Source organism: Ictidomys tridecemlineatus, chromosome 12 (genome assembly GCF_052094955.1).
Source record: "Ictidomys tridecemlineatus isolate mIctTri1 chromosome 12, mIctTri1.hap1, whole genome shotgun sequence".
Lineage (NCBI taxonomy): Eukaryota > Metazoa > Chordata > Mammalia > Rodentia > Sciuridae > Ictidomys > Ictidomys tridecemlineatus.
In genome coordinates, this window is record NC_135488.1 from 105863451 (window position 1) to 105887074 (window position 23624).

At 35.5% G+C, this 23624-nt stretch overlaps 1 protein-coding gene across 3 annotated transcripts in view; it reads left to right on the forward strand.

The window, feature by feature from the left end:
* Positions 1 to 23624, forward strand: part of Ldah (lipid droplet associated hydrolase) — an 88678-nt gene that overhangs the window by 9930 nt on the left and 55124 nt on the right. For all 3 annotated transcript variants that reach the window (XM_005322601.5, XM_040271361.2, XM_013357428.4), the window contains exons 3-4: positions 6700 to 6843; positions 15518 to 15687. In XM_005322601.5, coding sequence (XP_005322658.1) covers positions 6700 to 6843; positions 15518 to 15687 — 314 coding nt within the window. The remainder of the gene's footprint in view (positions 1 to 6699; positions 6844 to 15517; positions 15688 to 23624) is intronic.

Sequence of the window (23624 nt, forward strand, 5' to 3'; positions counted from 1 at the left end):
CAGTTTTTGCATCTGTGATATTTGTGTCATCAAGCCCAGTAAGTTGGGAGAGTGGGTAGGAAGAATGTTCCTGGAGGCCATTTCTATGCTAGACTAGCTAGTGGTAACTCACCTTTAGAGGGAAGTGGTTGTATATCCTATAAAATGAAAATGAATCTAAACTTTAACCCACTGCCAGCCAGATCCTGAAAAGCAGATGAAGAACTTTTAATTTAGTTTCATCTTTTCTAGTGAACCTTAGATCTAGAATTTCTGTTAAACAACAATGTATTTGGACTTATTTTAAATAGTTGAACTGAGCAAAAGAGGCAATTTGATAACTCACTGTAGAACATACTAAATCATTTAATTTTCAGTTGGTAATATAGAATCAAATGAAGTGTCTTGTGCTATGAATCCAATAATTAGAGATCTAGCAGACAAGGCTCTGTGGAAGAGCCCAAAGTTTACACATGATAACCTTCTATATAAATGGTGAGTCATGCTAACTTGATATATGACAGTTTTGTCCCCTGTAAAGTTAACTGGAAGGCATAGTCTATAAGTACAGTGCTTAAATGGAATTCATTGACTGTCAGGGTCTAAATATTATAATCATAGTCTCTGTTGTACTTTGCTTGAGCATTTTACTATTATGTGTTCTTTGGGTGTGTGTTTATAGCACATTTTGATACAAACATTTGATTTAAAAAGTATTTACTTGCCTTTTTGTACTGGAATGTTTTTCAACATTCCTATTTCTAGAGATCTGAGAGAGAAAGAGAGAGACAGGGGGTAGGGGATGGAGAAGGGGTGTATAGCTCTTGTTTAGTTGCATAAGCAAAGCCCATGTAATTTTCTTTGTGGTTTCTTAACCAGGAAGTTTAGTTCATGGTTTGTAAAGTATGACATAAGTCATAACATTTAAATGGTGAAGTATGAAGCATGCAATCATATTTAAACATCTTATATTGTGTGTTCCATTTCTGTCTCTGCTATAAATTGGATCATCATGTTATTGGTCATGTTTTCATTTTGAAAAAACTTACTGTAAATGATTGTCATGTGTCCAGCCCAGTGCTGCTAGGTACACTGGATACAGAGAATTACAACAAGCCATGGCTACTTTTTTAAAACTTAAACTTTTAGGTTTGAGTAAGAAGACTTACCCAGTGAGAAATAAATTTTAAAATGAGATAATTTATTTCTTTCTACTTACAATGCAGACATACAGGAAGTAATAGAGTTAGGGGCTATAATATGAAGTTGATAATCTGATGGAGTTTTTAGCGGAGGCCAAGGGAGAACAAGAGCTAACACACCTTCATTAGGAATTTCGCATTGCATTCCCCAAGGCCTTCAAGGGAATAGATGTTATATATTCCACACTTGTAAAAGGAAATAATGGAACTGGAGAAATACCCATACTTTTGGATAACTCTTCCCTTTTACTTGTGCCTAGCTTCAGTTTCAACTACACACTGATTATTCCCTACTCTGCATATATATTTTAATTAACAAAATTTACATATCTGTATATATTTATGATATACACAATATTTTGATACATGTACACATTGCAAAATGGCTAAACCAAGGTAATTAATATATGAGTTACTTCACATACTTTTTTTGTGCTGAGAATACTTGAAATCTCCTAGTAATTTTCAAGGTTACATTGTTATCAATTGTAGTTACTGTGATGTATGATCCTTTCAACTTATTTGCCTGTCTAACTGAACTTTTGTGTTCTTGGCCAGCATCTCCCCAACTCTTTTACTTCCCACCCTGGTAACCAGCATTCTGTTCTCTGCTTCTGTGAGTTTGACTTTTTTAAATCCTGTATATAAGTGAGATTATGAAGTATTTGTCTTTATGTGCCTGGCTTATTTAATTTACTATAATGTCCTCTTGTTTACCATGTTGTAACAAATGGCAGTATTTCTTCCTTTTTTGAAGGCTGAGTAGTATTCAATTGTGAATATATACCACATTTTCTTTATCCAGTCTTCATTTGATGGACACTGAAGTTGTTTCCATGTCTTGGGAATAGTGCTGCAATTAACATAGGAGAACAAATGTCTCTTCAAGATACAGGTTTTGTTTCCATCCTAGAAGTGGAGGTTGGGTCTTAGCTAGTTCTATTTTTAGTTTTTGGAGGAACCTCCATTCTTCATAATGCTTATACTAATTTACATTCCCATTAATGTGTGCAAAGTTTCTCTTTTCTCTATATCCTCACCAGAACTTGTCTTTTTGCTAATAGCTCTTCTAGCAGATGTAAGGAGATATCTCATTTTGGTTATAATTTGCATTTATCTGATAGGTGATGATGTTGAACATTTTCTTAAATACCTGTTAGTTGTATGAGTTTCTTCAGTATTTTGGGTATTAACTCCTTGTCAGATGGATCTTATTCATTTCAGAGTTATATCCATACAGTTAAAAAAAAAAAGAGAAAAAACACTTAATGTACTGATGTGGAACAATTTTAATTTATAGCAAAAGAAAAAAAGCAAGGATCAGAACTGTGTGCATCACTGTCATTTGTACATAAAATGTGAAAAGGTAATACATGAAATATCTGAAAGGATACACAAGAAAGGGGAAACTTTGAAGCTGAATAACTGGTGCCTGCTAAAGGCAGGAGCCTGGATTTCCATGCTTGCACCACACCCACCACTTCTGCCCCTGACTCATTTAGTATCATTCAACAAATATCAAATTTTTAAATTAACTGCCTGCCACACCTCTATGAAATGTTTTCTTTGTTTATTGGCCATCATGTTTTCATATGATAGTGATTTAACAAAAATAGTTCTGATTGTTAGCATGATTGAGTTTTTAATGTTGGTGCATGGATTATATAAAATATGCAACATCACACATAGATGTATTTCTGGTGCTCTGCTGCAATTGATTAACTTACAGATCAGGAATTCTTCATTTTATTTCATGAAGTTCCCTTCATTGTATGGCACATTTATAATTATACATGCCTCATTGTTAAGTATATTCATGAAGAAATAACTGCAATTTTCCTGGATATATTAAAAGGATCCTATTATGGTTTTCCTTTCAGTTAGTAAGTGTGCATAATATTAATTAATTTTTCAGTACAAAACCAATTATATTTTCCTGTGAAAAACTCTACTGTGTCATGATGTATTTTTTTAATTTTATGATTTTATTATAATAATTCACACATTAATTCACTGTAATTAATTTCCATACATTATGTATTTTTTTACATTTTGATGGACTCAGTTTAGTAAAATTTTCCTAGGGTTTTTCTAGCTATCTTCATGGGGCCATTGGTATATATTTTTCTTCTTCTTCTCTCTCTTTTTTTTTTTTTTTTGTAATGTCTTTGCCTGGTTTTGGTATGAAAGTGATGTTGTCCTGATACAAAGAACTGGAAAAGTTCCTTCCTTGTCCATTTTCTGGGAGAGTTTTATAGATTTGGTATTATTTCTTCCTTAAGTATTTGATAGAATTCACCAGTGAATCCATACAGACCTAGATTTTCTTTGTGGGAAAATTATTAACTAAAATTTTAATTTCTTTGATAATAGGACTATTCCGTTTCTTTTTGAGTGAGCATGTTAGAGAGTTATCCACTTCATTCATCTGTTCTAAATTTATGCTGCAAAAATTTTCATAATATTTCCTAATTATTCTTTGGCTACAGAAAAATTTTTTTTTTCAAATTTTTGTTCACTTGTTTATTTATTTATTTTTTATATGTGGTGCTGAGGATCGAACCCAGGGTCTTGCACGTGCGAGGTGAGGGCTCTACCACTGAGCCACAACCCCAACCCCCAGAAAAATATTTTTAAATGTAAATCTGCTCATGCCTTAACCCTGCTATACTCACTCTTCCAGTATTACTTAGATTAAAAGTCAGATTACCATTGAACATAGTGACAAACCTGTGATCCCAGCACGTTGGAAGACTAAGGCAGAAGTATCACAAGTTTGAGGCCAGCCCAGGCAACTTATTGAGAACCTGTCTCAAAATTTGAAAAGGGCTTGCGATGTAGCTCAGTGGTATAGCCCCACTGAATGCAATCCATACATTAGATATAGAAAAGAAGAACCAAGAATTGGACTCTCTTCTGTTGCTTTAGGAGCCATGTACTTTCTTTTCTTTTCTTTTCTTTTCTTTTTTTTTCATGTTCTTTATTTCTTGAGAGCCTTTGCTTAGTGTTGTCTTTCCTCAGATTATCTGTCTTGTGCCTTGCTTGGTGGTTTTCATATGGTAAATGCTCAAAAAATAATTGATGGCCTAAAGAAAATGCAAGAGAAGCTATAATGCCAAATAGAGTGAATGAGCATGTAGTCATAGGCATCATCATTTACTTGATGATGATGAAATAATGGCTCAGAACATTAAGGGGGTTTTCTTAAGTCCTTATGGTTAGTAAGGGAAAAAAACTCAAACTTATTCCCAGAGAGGAAGAAAAATTTATTTCATAGCTGTTCTATTATCTAGTACTCATTGGTTTTTATATATCCTGACATTGTAGATGTTGCATCTAAATTATGTAGTTGTTATCTTTACTATCTTCTTAATGTTAAATCAGTTTTTAATTTTAATAATAATAATAGATACAATTTATTGAGCTCTTACTGTGTGCCACATATTGGTATAAGTGGTTGTTTATTCACTATCTCTGATGCCACCTACTTTATAGAGCTATTATAAGACTAATTAAAACTACATATATACAGAATATATATGTATTAGAATGCAACAAAAGCAAACTGACAGTATGGCTATACGTTGGTTTACAAATTTGAATTGCTAATATTTATGTAGCACATATTATGTTGCAGGCAATGTTGAATTAATTCATTTGGTTATTACACAAAGTAGTATGACTATTATCTCCATTTCATAGATGAAGAAATAGGACACAGAGAGGTTAAATAACTTGTCAAAGTTCACATAGTTCGTAAGTGGGGAAGCCAGGACTCCAAACCAGGCACTCTGGCTCCAGTCTTTGCTGGGGATAGAACTTGATTCCTGAGTTACATCCCCAGCATCTTTTTAAATTTTTGACATAGAGTCTCACTAAGTTGCTGAAGCTGGCCTCATAGTTGTGATCCTCCTGCTTCCATCCCCCAAATCACTAACACTGCCTATGAGGCCATTATAGGGGATTACAAGTGTGTGCCATGGTGCCCAGCTCCGTTTTGGGTTTTTTGTTTTGTTTTGTTTTGTTTTTTTGTCTGTTTGTTTGTTTTGTTTTGTTTTGTTTATGGTGTTGAGGATTAAACCCAGGGTTTTGTGCATGCAAGGCAAGCACTCTACCAACTGAGGTATATCCCCAGCCCTTTTTTAAAAAAAAAAAAAATTTTTTGGCTGTAGATGAACATAATAGCTTTATTTTATTTGTTTATTTTTTTAAGTGGTGCCAGGGATCAAACCCAGTGCCTCATGCATGCTAGGCAAGTGCTTTACCACTGAGCCATAACCCCGCCCCCACCCCCCAGCTCCTTATTTTGAGATAGGTTCTTACTATATTGCCCAGGTTAGTCAAGAACTCCTGGACTCTAGTGATCCTCCAACCTTAGCCTTCCACAAGCATGCTCTACTACACCTGGCTTAGAATCTGTGCACCTTGCTGTGCTGCCTAACCAGGAAACTGAAAGATATGAACCCTTGAGAAAAAAATCAGTGAAGTTTGTCTGTGTTTATTTATATCAGTGCACTCAAGTAAGGTGGAGAAAACCTAACAAGAAGAAATCAATAAATTGAATGGAGAAATAGATAGTGATAGCAGTGGACTAGTAACTGTGAAGATGAACCAGACAATTGCAAGATGAAAACCCCATTTCACTGTCGTTTTCCAATGCACATGTGTTAGATTGAATCTTTTTAAAAAGATAATTTATTTATTCAATTTCTCTATATCAGAAGTATGTCAAAAATACTTTCTGAATACACACAAGAAAAATATGTATTAGTTTGTGTCCTTCAAAGATAATACATCAGTTTGCAGCATAAGTACTTGTGATAATGACAAGTCCACACTGAGTATTCCTTAATGTTCTCTTTGTGTGGGATAGTAACCTTGATTTGACTGGCCTGTTTGTTTAGTTTTCATGCAGCTTAATAAATGAGCCAGTCAAACCTTGAAGGGTCTTATAGACAGTGTTAGTGATTTCAGACTTTATCCAAATGACAGTGGGAAGCCACTCAACGGTGTTTAAAAAGGATGAGATTTGAAGATATATCTCTATGGTTTCCTGAAGAATGGATTCCAAGGGGACAAGAGCCGACAGACCTGTTAGGATGCTGTTGTAGGAAACCTGGGAAGTGATGATCACTAATGGAGAGAGATGGACAAATTTGAGATGCATTTTGGAAGCTAACTTGGCAGAACTTATTGGTAAGCTGGATGTGAAGGACAGGGAGAAACCAAGAATGACTCTCAGTGTTTGGGTTTAAGCACTTGGTTTGTGTTTAGTGATTCCAGTTAGTGTATTGAGGAATAGGGAGAATTTACTTGAAATAGTTGGAGAAAAAGCAGGAACAGAATTTTCTGAGTGGTTATTCCCAGACTTAAGGTAGAAAGGATATTAAAAATTAAAGTATAGGTATAAAATTGCAGGATTTGTAGAGCACAGTGTGAAGAGAAATTGACCTTTCCTTTCTAGTCTGCATCTTCTTACAGGAGTTTGATTAATCTAAGGTCTTTGTCTCTTTCCTAGGTAACCCGGGTTTTTCTTCTTTTTATGTGCCATTTGCAAAAGCTTTGTACTCTTTGACAAACAGATGCTTTCCAGTTTGGACTATCAGTCATGCTGGACATGCCTTGGCCCCCAAAGACACGAAGATTCTTACAACATCAGAAGGTATGTCCTTGTTAACATTTAGTTTCCTTTACAGTGAATGAGTATTCTTGTTTCTAGAAAGCCGCTAAGATTAAGAGTTTTACCAACGATTTCATCCCCTACATTTTGCGTCACTATATGTAACAGGTGACTTTGATGTGCCTTAATCAGATTACAAGTGTATGAGCAAAATAAATGTTGTTATTGTTTTATTAAATTACTATGTTGTGGGAATGGTTTTTTAATAACACAACAGATAACCAAGTCAGACCAAAAGATTTATTGATAAACTTCTGTATTTGTTTTTTTAGTTATATAATTAAGATTAATTTAACCTAACAGTCTTACAAAAGAGAGAACTGACTTTTAAAGTAATAAATAATTGCTACACCCCCCTCACCCAAAAAAAGTTTTACCAATGAGAACCCCTGTGTAAGCCACATTTTGGTAATTTTAGGATTTTTAGAGATACTTTAAATCTTATGCAGGAATTCTCTGTAAGAATTTGGGTAGATCAAATAGTCTACATATGACTTTCCTTCTTTTTTTTAATTCACTATATATTTATTGATCGCATATTTCCAAAGTTGTGATAGGAGGAGAAGTAGAGGAAAAATAAAAGGCATGGTCTCTAAAGAAGTGATCTCCCAGGCCAAGGAGTAAATATGATGTAGTAAATATGATTACATGCTGAACATTTTTGAACAGCTTCTAAAGCTTGGTTTATTAATCTATTGTTAGTTTGGGTAAGTGTTTCAGATCCTATAAACAGTATCAATTCATCTAGTTAAATATGGTTCTTAACTTTTTTATTTTATAGCCAAGTTTTAATGACTAACATTGTACAATTTATTTTCAAAATGGAAATTTTTAATCATATTTTTGTATTGAAAAGTTATATGTGCTTATTATTTATAAATTTAAGCAATTCAAAACTAAACAAGGAAGTAAAACAAATAGTTTTCTTTAATATAAAGGTTAGAAAAGAATGTTGTAGCTTTATAATTTTTTTTTTAATTATGTTAAATTTTCTCAACTTCAAATCAAACAAGCATTAGCAGCTTGGCAGAGAAATGAGATTTCCCAGTGCCTTTAACACTTTCTCTACAGTTGAGGAGTTTTTTCCAGGCTGAAATAAGTATCTTAAGAATTGTTTAATAAGTGAATTTTAATGCTTTCTTCCCTGTGACAATGTCATGATAAAGTGTATATCTTAAGCCTTAATAAAATGGTTACATTTTTATTCTGAGGGTATTTTTTCAAAATTTATTTACTTTGAATTACCTGTCCAAAAAATAAGTGGGCATATACTATGTACCAAGAAAACTTTCAGTGTCGAATGATTGTCTTGGACATGTAAAACTTAGAATTTGTCACTTTCATCCTCACAATAAGAGAAAAGCTTAAAAAAATGAAATCCAGTGATTTTTCTTAGATCTGGCAGAGAATTGAGGTCACAGGACAAATTCCCACCTAGAATTTGGAGAGAAGAGAATACCTGAAGTGGAGGATCAGAGAGCCATAATCTGATAGAATATGCAATAGTGATTTTGATGAATTATTGGAGGTGAACGTGAGAAACTCCCATAGGGCTCCTCTTGCGCACCCACCCACATTTTCCTGGGTGTTACCTCCAGAAACTCCATTAGATTATTTTTTTAATATTTGAGGAAGATTTCTGCAAAGTTTTGACCCATGGAGAAGAATTTTGCAGGATGCCCAGAGCATTCTCAACAACAAAGGCTTCCCTTTTGCCAGACCCTTATCTAACCTGAGGAAGGACACTTAGCCAGTGTTCCTGAGGAAGGCTTTCTCTATCCTGGAGGTGGGAGAAAAGGTGACAAGCTCTTTGGAAGATCACAGTACAGGTTTTCAGGCCCACTGAGACTTTAATTATAATTATAGGTTATAAGATACTTTTCTCTTCCATATTTTATCACTACGTCAACAGACCTCTGTTGAAAGAGAAATTTATAATGAAAGTGTATTGCAACTACAAAAGTCACAAGACACAGAGTTTGTTTAAGGAGGAGTTCTTAGGGAAAGCCAGTGATGACAAAGGATAGAAAACAGGAACTTGGAGGAAACTGAAGTCTCTGGCATCTACAAGTACAGTAAACATTAAATACAACCCAACTTCTAGCCATTAATTAATTAACAAAGCCTCACATAAAAAAAATCTTTTTAACTTAGTTCCTGATACCTAATACATCATGTCTGGTTTTAAACAACAACAACAAAAATTACAAGGCATTGTAAAAGTCAAGATAAACCAGTCTGACTAAATAAAGAAAGCATGGAGCTAAACTCAGGTCTGTGCTTATTACCAATTTTGAAATTATCACGAAATTTAAAATAACTACTGTTAATAGAGTATAGGACTCTAGTGGAAAGAATAGCATGTTAGAAAGAATGGCTAAAGCAAGCCAGGGTTGGAGACTCTTAAGAAATTTCCAAAAAAAAAATACTAAGAAATACTGCAATAAAGAACGAAAGATTTTACAAAGAGATCACCAGTAGACTAGATGTATCTGCGGAAAGAATAAGTGAGTCTGAAAATAGGTCAATAGAAACTTCCCAAGCTGAAATGTAAAGAAAAATTTTTTAATTGTACCTATCAATTGATATAGAAAACACATTTAAAAAAATACTTATTATTTTTAAAAAATCTCAGAAACTAGTTATAGAGGGAAACTTACTCAAATTGATAAAGAATATTTGTAAAAACTATCATATTTTAAAAATTCCAATTAGTTATACATGACAGTAGAATGCATTTTGACATATTGTACACAAATGGATAACATTATACTTTATGGTAAGAAACCAAAGGCTTCCTCCTAAGATCGGGAACAAGACAAGATGTCCCTTCCCACCACTCATATTCATCACTGGGTTGCAATTTAATGTTTACTGTACTTGTAGATGCCAGAGACTTCAGTTTCCTCTAAGTTCCTGTTTTCTATCCTTTGTCATCACTGGCTTTCCCTAGCTAATGTAGTAAGACAAAAAAGGGAATTAAAAGATAAGCAGATTGGGGAAAAAGAAATAAAACTTTGAATTTGCAGAAGATATGACTTTCTGTGTAGGAAATCCCTAAGAGTCCACAACAACAACAGAAAACTCTTGGTTGTTGCCATATCAAGGATGCAAGGTTAATATATAAAAATCAGTTGCTTTTCTGTTTAGCAGCAATGAAAAATTAGAATTTAAAATTAGCAACACTCTCCATTAGAATCAGGACATGTTTTGTTTTGTTTTAAGGGCATATTTTGAAAGGTGAATGAATAGTGATTATCTAACTTGATTTTTAACAGAGTAAAGAAACTGAATATACAAATTGCAGCCTTGATTTAAAAGTTCTCTTTCATGGCTGGGAATATAGCTCTGTTGGTAAAGTGCTTGCCTCTACCAAAGTTCTCTTTCAAACGTAACTGAAAGTGAATAAAATGTAACATGTACTTATTCTGCTATGAAATATTTTCAAATATACGTTTATATATGCCCCAAATTGGGGCTTTATTATCATACATAGCTCTTCCTTTATCAGGAAATTCTGATCTGTTTATAATATGTTTTTTGTAGTCTTGTATTTAGAAAATAGCTATTAAGAGAATTTTTCTGGAAGGGGAGTGGGGGAAAGGAGGAGGAAAAGGTTAGGGGAGGTATTAGAGAGTGAAATTGATCAAATTATGTTATATTCATGTACCAATATACCACAATGAAGCCCACCGATTTGTGTAATTAATATGCACCAACAAAAAAATTTCTTCAGTGGTAGAGTTCTTGCCTAGCATCTGAGGCCTTTGTTTGGATCCCTGGCACTAGAGGGGAAAAAAAGAAGAATTTTTCCTAGAAAACAGGTTTATTTGATGTGCCAATCTTCAAAAATCTACCAGGTGTTCTGGCCTATTTTCTGAACTAGTCAAGAAAAGAGATAATCCAAAGACTGGGAAGTAGAAAGAAGTGGGAATACTACAAGGTACTGGGAAGGGTTTATTCCTATCCTTTTGCTGTGTCAACTTTTTAATGGTGAGTGGTAAGTATGTCTTATTCCTACAGTTTTACTTTGGTGAGAAAGGCCATGCATTGGAGAGAAAATTTATGTATCAAATTCCTTAATCAGAGCAACAGCCAATCACATTTACCATTAGAACTCATGCTAAAGACAGAACGCAAACATTTGAACAAAACATGAATAGCAGTTTTGAAAGTCTAAACAGACTGGAAGGATTGCCATAGATCAAGGGTTCTGAAACTTTGGCATGCATCAGAATTACCTAGAGGATCTATTAAGACATAAATGGCCACCCCCAAGGGTGTTGATTCAATAGATCTGTGGGAATCTAAGAATTTGTATTTCCAAGTAATACGGATGCTGCTAATCCTGGGACCACGCTTTCAGAATCATTGACCTCTGTCTGCCCCATTGGATACTGATGAACAAAACCAATAGAAACTATGTGTTGTATGTTTTCATTTCTAGGACATGTCTTTAATTCTTGTTCTAAATCAACATCTTATTTGCATCTTGGAGTATGCTTATTGCTGTTTGGGCTGCTCTGTTAATAACTTAGTAATTGGAGCCTGGGTTCTTTGCTATTTCATGAGAACAGTGCCATCTAGAGGCCTTAGCCCAGAGGGCTACCATGGGCCAAAGGAGGCTGTGGTGTCTAGAGAGGGTGAAAAGACAATTCGTTACCATGAAGAATTTATTGACAGCCAACTAGATTATCATGTGTGGTATTGCAGGGGAATAGAAGGAGATGACATGCCAGTCTTTACTTTTAGGACAGTGATTCTGGGTAGCTCAAAAGTTCTGTGAAGGCTGAGCCTGGGCCTTACCAATGCCCATTTGAGCAGAACAGTTGTGCTTTCATCTGTTTTACATGTTGAACGTTGTGTTTGAAAGTGTATGCTCTAGAAGGTTGCTTTGTGTAGACAGGACAGATATATTATATTCGCCATCCAAGATTATTGTCCTAAGGTACAAGTTTTCTGACACCCAAAGTACGATGTGAAAAATATGTATTGAGAGAAAGCCATAATGACACATCAGATGGCAACAGTATGTTTTGCTTCATATTAGCACGTGTTAAAATTATGCACAGTTGGAAATAATATTCTAGTTGCACCACATTATCACAGTCACAAATTGACTATAATTGAGAGAACAGATGTTCACCAATGTCAGAAGGGATGATTCAAAAAGAAAAAAGTGAAAAGAAAATTTGAGGAATTAGAAGTATAACTGTTTTTTTGGCTTTAATTTACTAGAATCATTACCAACAATTTTAAGTTATTTGTTCAAGAAGTACAAAATAGAAGCTAGAAATCATACTGGTTCAGTTTAACAGATTAAAAACATTACCTAAAAATATCTCAAAAAATCTTGTAATTAGTGATGAATTTGAATAATGCATTATCTAAAATGTTATCAACTACTGCCACTACAGTCTCCCAAATGGAAAGAAAGAGAGAAAAACCTGTAGAGCTTTCTTTTTTGCTGGGACTAGACGAGCAGAGACATGAGGAAAGATGGACTGACTAGATGAGCCCTAAGCAGGAATAGTCAGTCAGTCCAGTCTCAGGACTCACAGTCAGTAGGAATGAAAGCAGGTCTCTGGGTGGAAAGAAGTAGCAAAACTAAGAGACAGGACAAGGGAAGAAGTCAAAATCAAGTGCAGTGTTAGAGTCTCAGGACAGAGGGAAGGACTAGGGAGTGTCAATGTGGCAGTTCTTTCCAATATCACCGACCAGACCATGCTGCTGCAGGCTCACAGTCCTTAGAGGTCTTCTCACTGCTCAGAAAATGAGAGCAAACTCCTTGGTGTGATCGGTATGATCGTTCATGCCCTTCTTGATTAGTCACAGTCTTCCTTTTTGTTCCACCTCTCCCAGTAACCACAGATAGCCCCAGAACTCATGGCTGTTTCTGAAATCTCATCTCACACTTCTGTGCTTCTTGCTCTGTTTCCTAAGTCTATAACAGTATGTTCGTGCTGAATCTCTCTCCTGTTTCCCACACTTCTTCTGTGAAGTCTTAATAGCAGATCACTGGTGTTAGTCAAGTGGAAAGCGTAATTTGAGGACCCTTGATTTCACCATCTGTTTAGAAAATAATAATTTAAAAATATTTTTAAGATGTATGCTTGGAATTTACAGCTTTTTATTATTAAGATAAATAATAGTTTTAAATAGAGTGCCTATCTACATCCTCTCCACATGTTGCATACCTTCAGAATTAGGAGCCGCACCCATGTTTTGATACAAGGAACTTACAGAATATTTAGGGTACCTAGAACAGATGAGCCTAAGGTATGAGTAAACTTTCATATCAGCTTAGCAAACTTGAGTCAGTTGTGAAAAGAAGGCCTTTCAGATCTGTGAATTAAGTAAGCATAAAGAATTAGGGACCATGGTTCTCATCCAGCTGCTTCCTTGGTGTTTCCCATGAACACAGAGCATCCTTTGGTGATTCTGTGCCCCATTTGAATAATAAAGAAGTGAAGGATAGTTTTCCCTATACATTAGAGGTCAGATACCTGGGAACAGTATATTTAAGCATTGTTTTAATATTTTGAGAAATTTTTAAAAACATAAAAGTTTAATAGTTTCTACAATTATATAACAGTTCAAGTTTTTTTTACTCACAATTGACAGATAACACTGCCATATACTTTGATATTTTTATCAATAAAAATAAATGAAGTAAAATAATACATTAAAAGGTTTTGTCTTTTTTGTAGATAATTTCCAGTTCTGCTATCATAAATTTAGAGTAAATATATAATGGTTCTTTTTATATTCTTCATTATTTATGTAAGATGAACAATACATGGTATGATTTTGTGTCTTATAAAGAACTTACCTAAGAAATAAACCAAATACTCCTCTTGCTCAAAGCATTTTTTCAATATGAAGTTCTGTCGTTAGCCTTTTTAATTCTACATATAAGTTGTTTGATTACAATTGTTGTTAAGATATAGTTTTGTAGAACAGAAAGGAAGAGTTCAGTAGTTAAGAAAATTCTTGTGTGAGATGTAGAGAGTTATGGTCTACAGATCTAGTCTTAGCAAAAGGCTCAGGTAGTGCTGAAATCATATCAGTACTGTGGTCATGGAAGACCTTAAATGCTATATGAAAATATATAAAGTTATGTATTTGTGTTCAGTGTGTAGCTACACATGTATATGTATGTGTGTATGTATATATAATTAAATATGTAGTTAAATTTAGACTGTTCTGCTTGCATTCAAATTATAATTAAATTTGTACACTTATAGTAATGAGCATGTAACAAAGAATGTTGTCTAGTATTTATCTTAGGTAACTTAAGGGTGCCTTATTTTTTATGAATCCAAAGGAGGATTACCTTTTATCATGATCCATTAAAACCCTATTCTTTTCCCAAATGCTTTAGATAATTTCTTGAGGTTTTTATAATTGTGTTTTTATGTATATTTCTTCTTCTTGGACTGTGATCTTCTCGAAGGCAGGGATAATTTTTCATTACATCTTGAAGAATCTGAAAAATAGTTCATTTGTGACAGAAAAGAAAATTAGTTCAAGCAAGTCAAAAGATGTACTGGTTAAAAGAAACAATTTACAACATTCCTACCTGGATCTTTCGAGTCTGAGTTCTTTAAAAAAGATTATCTAAAATATTAAGGCAGTGTAGGATTTTCTTGGTTGTTTATTAATAATAAAAACTAACCTAAACTGGAGGTTCTCAATGTGTGGTCCTGAAATCAGCACATCAGCATCTCCTAGAAACTTAGAGATGCAAATTCTTGGGCCCAAACCCAGACCTACTGACTCAGAAACTCTGGTGGTAGGACTCAGCAATCTGTTTTACAAGACCCTTCAGGGAATTCTGATGCATGCATGCTCAAGTTTAAGAATCACTTACCTAAACTACAGTAGTTCGTGGAATAGTTGAAAGATCATGGGCTTTGAGGACAAAAAGACCCAAATTGGAATCTCACCTCTTCTACTTAGTCTGTGACTGTCCCTCTGTTACATGATACCTACAGTGTTGAGATTTTCATCTGGAAAATGAAAATGATAATATTTCCTCTACCATGCGGCCTGCGCAGTGGTTTCATTAATGAGGTTCTAGGCATAAAGTTAGTTAGAAGAGATCGAAATAAAACACACAGACTCAGTTACCTTATTTCTATTGCTAGGTCTGAGACGGCTCCCCTCTCTGGTTCCCTCCTCTAACCGCCCAGCAGGGCAGCAGGGCAGCAGGGATTACTCAGGGCTAGCAGGAGAGAGAGAGAGAGTGAACACGCTGGGGAGTAGCCTTTTATTGGGGAACAAGAGATTCAGGGGAGAATTTCATCCAATGAAGGTTGAGGGGGGCTGCACTCCAAGGTCAGGGTCAGTGATTGGGTCCCCGGGGTCAGTGGTCAGGCACCCCCCCACACGGGTGGGCTCTCTCATCAGGAAAGGGCTGGGAAAGCTTCGACACAGCCAAAGCGCCTCAGACCCTTAATGGGAGCCACCCAATCACGTGTCAGAAATGGCTTCCCACAATTTCCCTCTCAAGATTGTTGTGAGGATTGATTGATATTATTTAATTACCTAATACACTGTAGCCTTTTGATAAATGATCAGTATTTTTTTAAGATTTTTCCAGTTTAGTATGTTTACTTATTGAATGAAAGCATGTTCTTGTTTTTGCTTTTAGATGCAAATGCTCAAGAAATTAAGGACATCTATGGACTACATGGTCAGATAGAACACAAACTAGCTTTCCTGAGAACCCATGTGCCAAAGGAAGTAAAGCTTATGCTCATTGGCCATTCAATAGGCAGCTACATTGCTCTTCAGATCTTGAAGCGTGCCCCTGAGCTTCCAGTAAGTATGCCTTAGGAGGTGACAGTCCACACCTTATTGTGCACTGTATGCATTCTCCTCAGAACTTTGTCTCTTGGTTAATGGAGAGAGGGATACTTGATGGCTTCCTTCATCTTCACTTCCCATTACTGTGGGCCTAGATAAGTATATGTTCATGAAATTCCCATAGTTTAAAAAAAAATAATAGAAATGGAATTTTCTCAATGAATGCCTTTGAATTTAGAGTTGTCTAGAATTCTGATGCTGCATTTAACTTGCTGTATTTTATAAAGGAATATTTAAAAGTAGTTACCATCCAAGAAATAGAAAGCTCTGTATTGGGAGGGTATTTTGCAAATATTCATGTCTCCTTTTAGAAGCAAAAAATGTATTATCTTCATTGATAGGTAAACAGCTGTCCTTATGGAACACTAGGTCTTTATTTAGTCATAAATCCACATCTTCTGTAGTTTGCCAGGTTTTTTAAATATTTATTTTTAAGTTGTAGTTGGAAAACAATACCTTTGTTTTATTTATTTATTTTTTATGTAGCCCAGGGCCTCGCACATGCTTAGGCAAGCGCTCTACCACTGAGCCACAACCCCAGCCCTTACCAGGCTTTTTGAGACACACATTTGTTCTTTTATTCACACATATTTAATGTTACTGTGTATCAGATATTAATTGAGGTACTGGAGACAGGAAGACATATTAAAAATGCCTAGGAAAGCAAAAGCACTACATAAGACTTAAAACAAAAACTGTACTTTCACTAAAATGTACCATTAAAATAACCCATTGAATGGATGCAATCCATTAGATAACTTATTTCTTCATTCAATAAACTTATATTAAGCATCACCATGTGTCAGATACTGTGACATGTTTTGAAGACATCCCACTGAATAAGACAATTTGAGGAAAGAGAGCCGGGACAGTCATGGAGGACAAATCCTAACCAACGCTCATGACAATTGCTGCCTTGTAGTTCTCTGTCCTAAGATTTTGACTTTTTCCCTTCTTTTCACTACATGTGATAAAATATCTCCAGTAGGTTCTTGGAGCTCACTATGCATTTGTTCCTTTTCCCACCAGCTTGACACACTCATTTATTCATCATTGCCTGGAAAAGGTATTAATTATAACCTCCCTGACTATGGTTTTTAGTACTAAGTGGGTTTTTTTTTTTAAATTTTCTCTTATTGGGTATTAAAAAACATATTTTTCATCTCTAAATGTAAATTCAAGCTTGTACTTTATTTATTGTATTATTGCTCTGCTCTGTTCTCCCCCCCCCCCAACTCCCAGATAAGGTGTTTTAAAATAAGAAAACACTCTTTATTTCTGCTTTTAGCATTTTGCTTGACTACTAACCTCTACTGTGCTTTTGAAATTTCCTCTAGTACTATATTGTGTGGGTACTATCTTCAGAGTGTCCAGGCCTTCCTCTTGGTGGTTCTGCTTTCGTAAGTGCTATGAGCTCTGTTCCTAAAGCAAGAACACCCAGGTTCAAATACTTGCTGTCATATTTTTTCTGTATGACCTTAGACAAGTTATTAAGTCTCTAACTCAGTTTCCTTATCTGTAAAATGGGATAATAATATGTTCTTCAAAGGATTCTTGTGAAAATTATATAAAGTATTAGCAATGATAGCTGGAACTTAAAACTTTCAAATAGGTCTTATCTGTTACTGTTATAGAAATGACACTAGAATCAACAGCTCAGTCAATAGGTTAACTACTGTATTGGTTACCTACTGCTATATGTCAAATTGCCCCAAATTTAGTAGTGTAAGACACATTTAGTCTCTCACAGTTTCTATTTAGAATTCTTGCCACACTTAGCTGGATCCTCTGTTGCAGGGTCTCTCATAAGTTTGTAATTAAGTTGTCTTCCAGGGGTGCATTGTCTTCTGAAAACTTGAGATGAATCTGCTTCCAAGCTCACTCATGTGGTTTGCTGGCAAGACTCAGTTCCCTGAAAATTGCTGGACTGAGAATCTTGGTTCATCATTGGCAGTTGTGGGTGGAAGGGGGGAGCTACCCTCCTCTCTAGCTTGCTTCATCTTTAGCCTCTCTAGCTTGCTTCATCTGTGTAAACCTGGGAGAAGAGACAGACAGACTCTGCTGGCAAGATAAAAGTCATAGTCTGTAACCTGTAACCTACAGAAGTGATATTATATCACTTTTGCTCTATTTTTTTTGTTAGAATCAAGTCACTAGGTGCAGCCACATGTAAGGAGAGGAAATTACACAAAGGCCTGCATTCCAGGATGGGAGGCACCTTGGAAGCCATGTCAGAAGCTGCCTATCCCACCACTGTACAATTAGGATTTCACTCGTGTGGAATATATAAATTGAAGTACTAAATTGATTTTCTACTAAAGGCAGTGACTTGGTCCTGCCAAATAAAATGCAGCAAACTGATATGAAATATAATTTTTGGTTATTAGTTGTTCAGATGTTTTTAAAGCTTTAAAAACATTTAAATTTTTAAATTTTTTCTTTTAATATTTAAAATAGTAATAATTTACCATTCTATAAATGTAAAGAAAAAAATGCTCATTTCTGAACTTATCAGAGTCTGTTAACTTAATCACAGGTCTGTGTTTTTTGTTTGCTTGCTCCAGATCCATTCTATATGTAATATTTGGTTTCTCTTGTGTACACTGAAAATGATTGTTTAACACATTCATTTTGAATTCTTCTCATTTGGGGGGCTTGCCTTTTCAGTGTCTGTTGAGAAAGAAGTACAATAGTGCATCTTACAGTTATATACATTATTATAGCTTCTTCAACTCCCTAACTTTATATTGTCTTATTTTCATGTATTTTGCCCATGTAAGAGTGGTAGTGAATGGGACTGTGGGTGTGGCTCAGTGGTAGAGCATTGTGCAAAGCCCTGGGTTCAATCCCCAGCACCAAAAATAAATAACTAAATAACAATTTTTTAAAAAGAATAATGGAGAAAAGGCAAAAAAAGATGAACCACAAGCTTAACCTAGTCTTATTTGTAGAGACATAGCTCACACTGTGATCATAGAGTTTGCAGAGATTGTGAAACTTTTTTATCTTCATTAAAAGCGTGTATGCTAGAAAATAATCTGTGTAATAAATTATTCATAAAAGGCACTTTGGGGGGCATCTGTATGATTTTTTTTAATTCAGAAGTTTTATCTGGTTTCAGTTAACCACATTTTTTGTAACCCCAACCCCAAACACCTGGGCCAGTTTATTTTAGTGGTGTGATCCCCACTGAAGTGTTGAAATTTCAGTGTCTTTAGGCTACTCTAAGACAACACAGTGCCTGCGTGCCTAAAGTTAGCATGACACGCTCCATTTGAGATGCATTTGACAATCAAGTGAGCTTGTGTAAGCCAGAGTGTTGCAATCCCTAATCATCTTGCCAAAAATAAGTTAGCTGTTATGTTTTATAACATATGAAGTGTGATAATAAGAAACTTGTGTTTTCATCTCTTCTGTTATTTTTACTGGAATTTTTGACTCCCATAAGATTTCGAGGTCACATTTGTAGTTGAGTAGCTGGTTTATTTGGTATTATTTTGGTTCAGTTCATTTTAATATTTTTATAACTTATCATAGGCAACCTTGGTCTTAAATCATTTTAAGAGACTTATTGCATATTTGAGATATGTTGTCTGACCTATATTTTAATATGATGTTTATATTTTTTATTTGTTTCTTTAGGCAAGTTTGCCACAGACATATAGAATATTTTCAGTCATTTTGACATTGTTTCTTAAAAGAAAATAGTTAATTGAAAACTATTGCATAAGTAGCTGTCATAATAATAAGCACAATTGTCTCTGGACTCATAGAATCGTGGAGCTGAAGTGGGCTTTAGAGACTATCTAGCCACATCTTTCATTTTATAGGTGAGAAGTGAGAGAAAGGTACCTTGCCAGGATTCAGCCTTGGCTCACTCTGAATCCTGGGGTGAGGTACACATACATTAGCTGTGGGTATAGAGACAGCCTAAGAAAATATCTCATGGCTCTCAATGATAGCAGCACGTGCTGATATGATGGTGTGGCTCTACAGTGCACATGAAGAGATTTATGTGACATGTTGTGTTGTAGCTTGAGGAGTATGAGGCCAGTAAAAGCTCTAGCAATTGAGAGAGAGAGGAGACTGATGACATGGAAATAAAAAAGTATTAGTCTTATCCTCACTATCAGGAATCTACTTTCTCTCATCCTCAGCCCTCTGTCTGTTAAAAATGTGCCATCTGATTTTGCCAGTAAATCATTTGCATAAAATTCAAGATTGGGAGTTGCCTGGGCATTGCACTGAGTTGGGGGTAGACCTCAAGTAATTAAATTATTTTCCTCTAAGAATTATATATCATTTAATGATAACCATTCCTCTTCTTCCAGAGATAGCATGTACTTTGTAAACTTTAGTTTTTAAATTATTTGGCCTTCTTGAGGGAAAACGCACAATAACATAGAGCTTCTTTTGTCTGCCTGCTTAGCAAGTTATCTTCTGAGTGAAACTTCTGAATTGCTTAAACTGACTCCTTTAAGTGCAAGATTGTTTTGTCCAATTGTATAAAAATCTGTGTATGGGCTGGGGATATAGCTCAGTTGGTAGAGTGTTTGCCTCACATGCATAAAGCCCTGGGTTCAGTCCCCAGCACCACACACACACACACACACACACACACACACACACACACCAAAAAAAAAACTGTTTAAAATATCATTCAGTCTTGTTTGTTGTTGTTGTTATTGTTTCTGTTGAGATCCCCCCAAATAAGTGTTTTGTAGTATTTTAGATACTCAAAATATACCACAACTGCAGCTGAGAAGCTTAAACAACTACTTAGAGGTAACATATATAGGTCTTGTGTATGTTATTTCTGTCTGCATTGGTAAAAAACAAACCCACGTATTCTGCCAACAAGGAGACAATGGAGACTGGAGTGTGCTGCACTGCTCTGCTAACCTTCATGTCTGCAGTCAGACATGTTTGTGAGTGACACTCATGAAGTCACTATTGTGTTAAACAGTCACGATCTGGGGGGGAGTAACTGTTGTCCATGTCCTGTTCCTTGATTGAGTGATAAGAAATGGAAGGCAAAATGGGGAAGCACTGTGAGGTTCTGGATATTTCAAGAAGAGAGGAGACTTCCAACTAGGAAGATAAGAAAAGGCTTCATAGAAGAGTCTTTTTGAACAAAGTATTTGTCCAAAACCAATGTATTTGAACAGGGGTAATGAAGATGGAGTAGAACATGGAAGTACAGCATTTCAGCATTTCATGAGGAGGAGTGGGGGGTTTCTATGCATTCTAAGCAGTGGAACAGTATAAAGAAAGAGAACTGGTTTTTATCACCGAGCACATGAGGAGAGCAATGGGTGGTCTAATTGGGTCTGAGAACCCAGGCTGATGGAGGTGGGTAGAGGGACAAGAAAGCTGGGCCAGGGGATCTGGACTCACTTTCTGGACAGCAAGAAAGCATGGAGGATCTCTGATGATGATAGTCATGCAGGTAAGTTAATCTCTCAGGGAAGGGAGAATGAAAAGGAGATAGAAATAATGTAGAATGAAAGCAAACAAGCAGGCAAGAGACATGTTTACTAGTCCAAATGAGAAACCATGAAGACTGTATGGGATAAAATTGCCAAGGGAGATTGTTAAGGGAGAAAAGAAATAGGTCATGGATGTGTATATTGGGGGAACATTTTCATTTGTTATGAAGGTAAAGGAAGAGGAAACAGAACGAGGCAGAAAGTATAATAGTTTTTAAATGTATTTCAAGAAGGGAACACTTTCATTTGTCATGAAGGACAAATGAAATGAAGAAGAAATAGAAAAAGGCAGAAAGGATAGTGGTTTTCCAAGTTAAGACCCGAAATTCATTAGTGAATGCTAAATTCCTTCATTAGGTTGCAAACAATGGATCAGTCAAGACAGAAATAGACTGTGACACGATGACATAGTGTCAGTGACTTTAACAACAAAGGTTTGTTTCCTGTTTACCTTCTGTTAGGCTGCCCATATGTAGGTTTTTCAAAGCAGTCTACTCCAGAATCCAGAGGGATGAATAGCTTCTAGCTAGAATATTCTGATCCCATGGAAGTCTTTGTTGTTGTTGTTTGTTTGTTTTGTTGAAATCCACCCAAATAAGTGTTTTGTAGTGTTTTAGATATTCAAGTTTTAGAGACTCAAAATATACTACAACTGCAACTGAGAAAGGAAAGGGAATAGTGAACCTAACTCGGTGTTTTAAAACCTCTGTCTGGACATGGCTGAGCATTGGACACAGCAGGTTACATGACTGAATCTTCTATCAATGAGGTATGAAATATAATCCTCCCCAGATAAGGGAAGCATATGTTTGTGAATGATAAAACATCATTTTAAAAAACAGAATAGAATAGAATACATTTACATTGCAATAAAGGCATATATTGCAAAACATTTGTTTATATTTTATAAGTGTGTGTTGATAGATTACAGTATAGAAGAATATTTTATTTGAGCCAAGATTTTAAAAGTTTGAAAACTTTTTTAATAGTTTTTAGTTGTAGATGGACACAATATCTTTGTTTGTTTGTTTGTTTACTTATTTATTTATTTTTATGTGGTGTCAGGGATCAAATCCAGTGCCTCATGCATGCTAGGCAAGTACTCTACCACTGAGCCATAACCCCAGCCCTGAAAACTTTTAATCTAGATTAATTATACTACAAAAACAGAAGAGAAAGGAAGATGCCAAGAAAGATACAGTCACATGGAAAATTAAAGATGACCATGGATTCTTTGCCATTCCTCTCTCAAGAAGTGAAGTTTCTTTCTTCTTTGAATTTAGGTTGGGCATCTGACCTGCTTTCACTAATAGGATGCAGTGGAAATGACATTATGGTACTTCCAAGCCCTTCCCTTAAAAGGTCTGAGAACTTTTGTTTCTTGCCTCTCAGAAGCAGCTGCCATGTAAGACATCCAACTGCCCTGTGATCTCCATGCTGTGAAAAAGCCCAAGGTGGCCACACATGGAAGATCATGAGATACTAGAGTTAGGAGTGAAATTTTCTTGGACCTCCCATCCTATCTCATCCTATCCCAACCGATTAGATCCCATTCCATCCCATCTCATCCACCACTGAAAGCAGCTGAGTGAATGACCCTGGCCCACCACTGTTTGGAGCAGAAAAACCATCCAGATGAACCTGTTTCAATTCCTGACCCATAGAATCATGAGAAAGTGGTTTTAAACCATAAGTGTGTAGATACTATATTAAATAGCAATAGATAACGGGGTGGGGGAGGTAACTTTGAGTACAGTGAAGGTTAAGGAGGATGAGAACTTTAGACATCTGGCATTAGTAATTGAAGTGTCATCAGTGATCTTGAAGAGAACACTTAGTGAAATAATGAGAGGAGGAGGTTGCAGGACATTAGATGATAGTCATCTAGGAACTGACCAGTTAGGGGAGAAGAGAAGATGATAAGTTAAAGGAGAAGCTGATCAAGGAGCATTTTTTCCCTATACGTAGAAGAGAATTTAACATAAGCTGAGGGGAATACCCATGCAGAGAGAGAGGTTAAAAATAAAAAAGAAATAGGAACATTTGTTGGAGCAGTTTTCATTGTATTTGTCCTTTAAGCCTGTGCACCTGAAAACTAGGAAAAATTGGGTATTTCTTAACCTTTGCATCCTCGCAAAAATATTTTTTCTGGAAGTGGAGGATGTGCAGCTTATTCTTGGTTTTCCATTTCAGTCTAGAAGCCTGAATCAGTTTTCAGAAAATAGATGTTATTGCCATTACTAACAATAATCATACCAAACATTTGTTTGAAATTTACAAAACATGTTCACATGTAACAAGGCCATTTAACAACTTTATTTTTTCCATCTAAGAAATGAGACTGAAGTTCCAGGGAGTTTGATGTCTAACCCATATGTCAATTACTAATAAGTGACAAAAAAG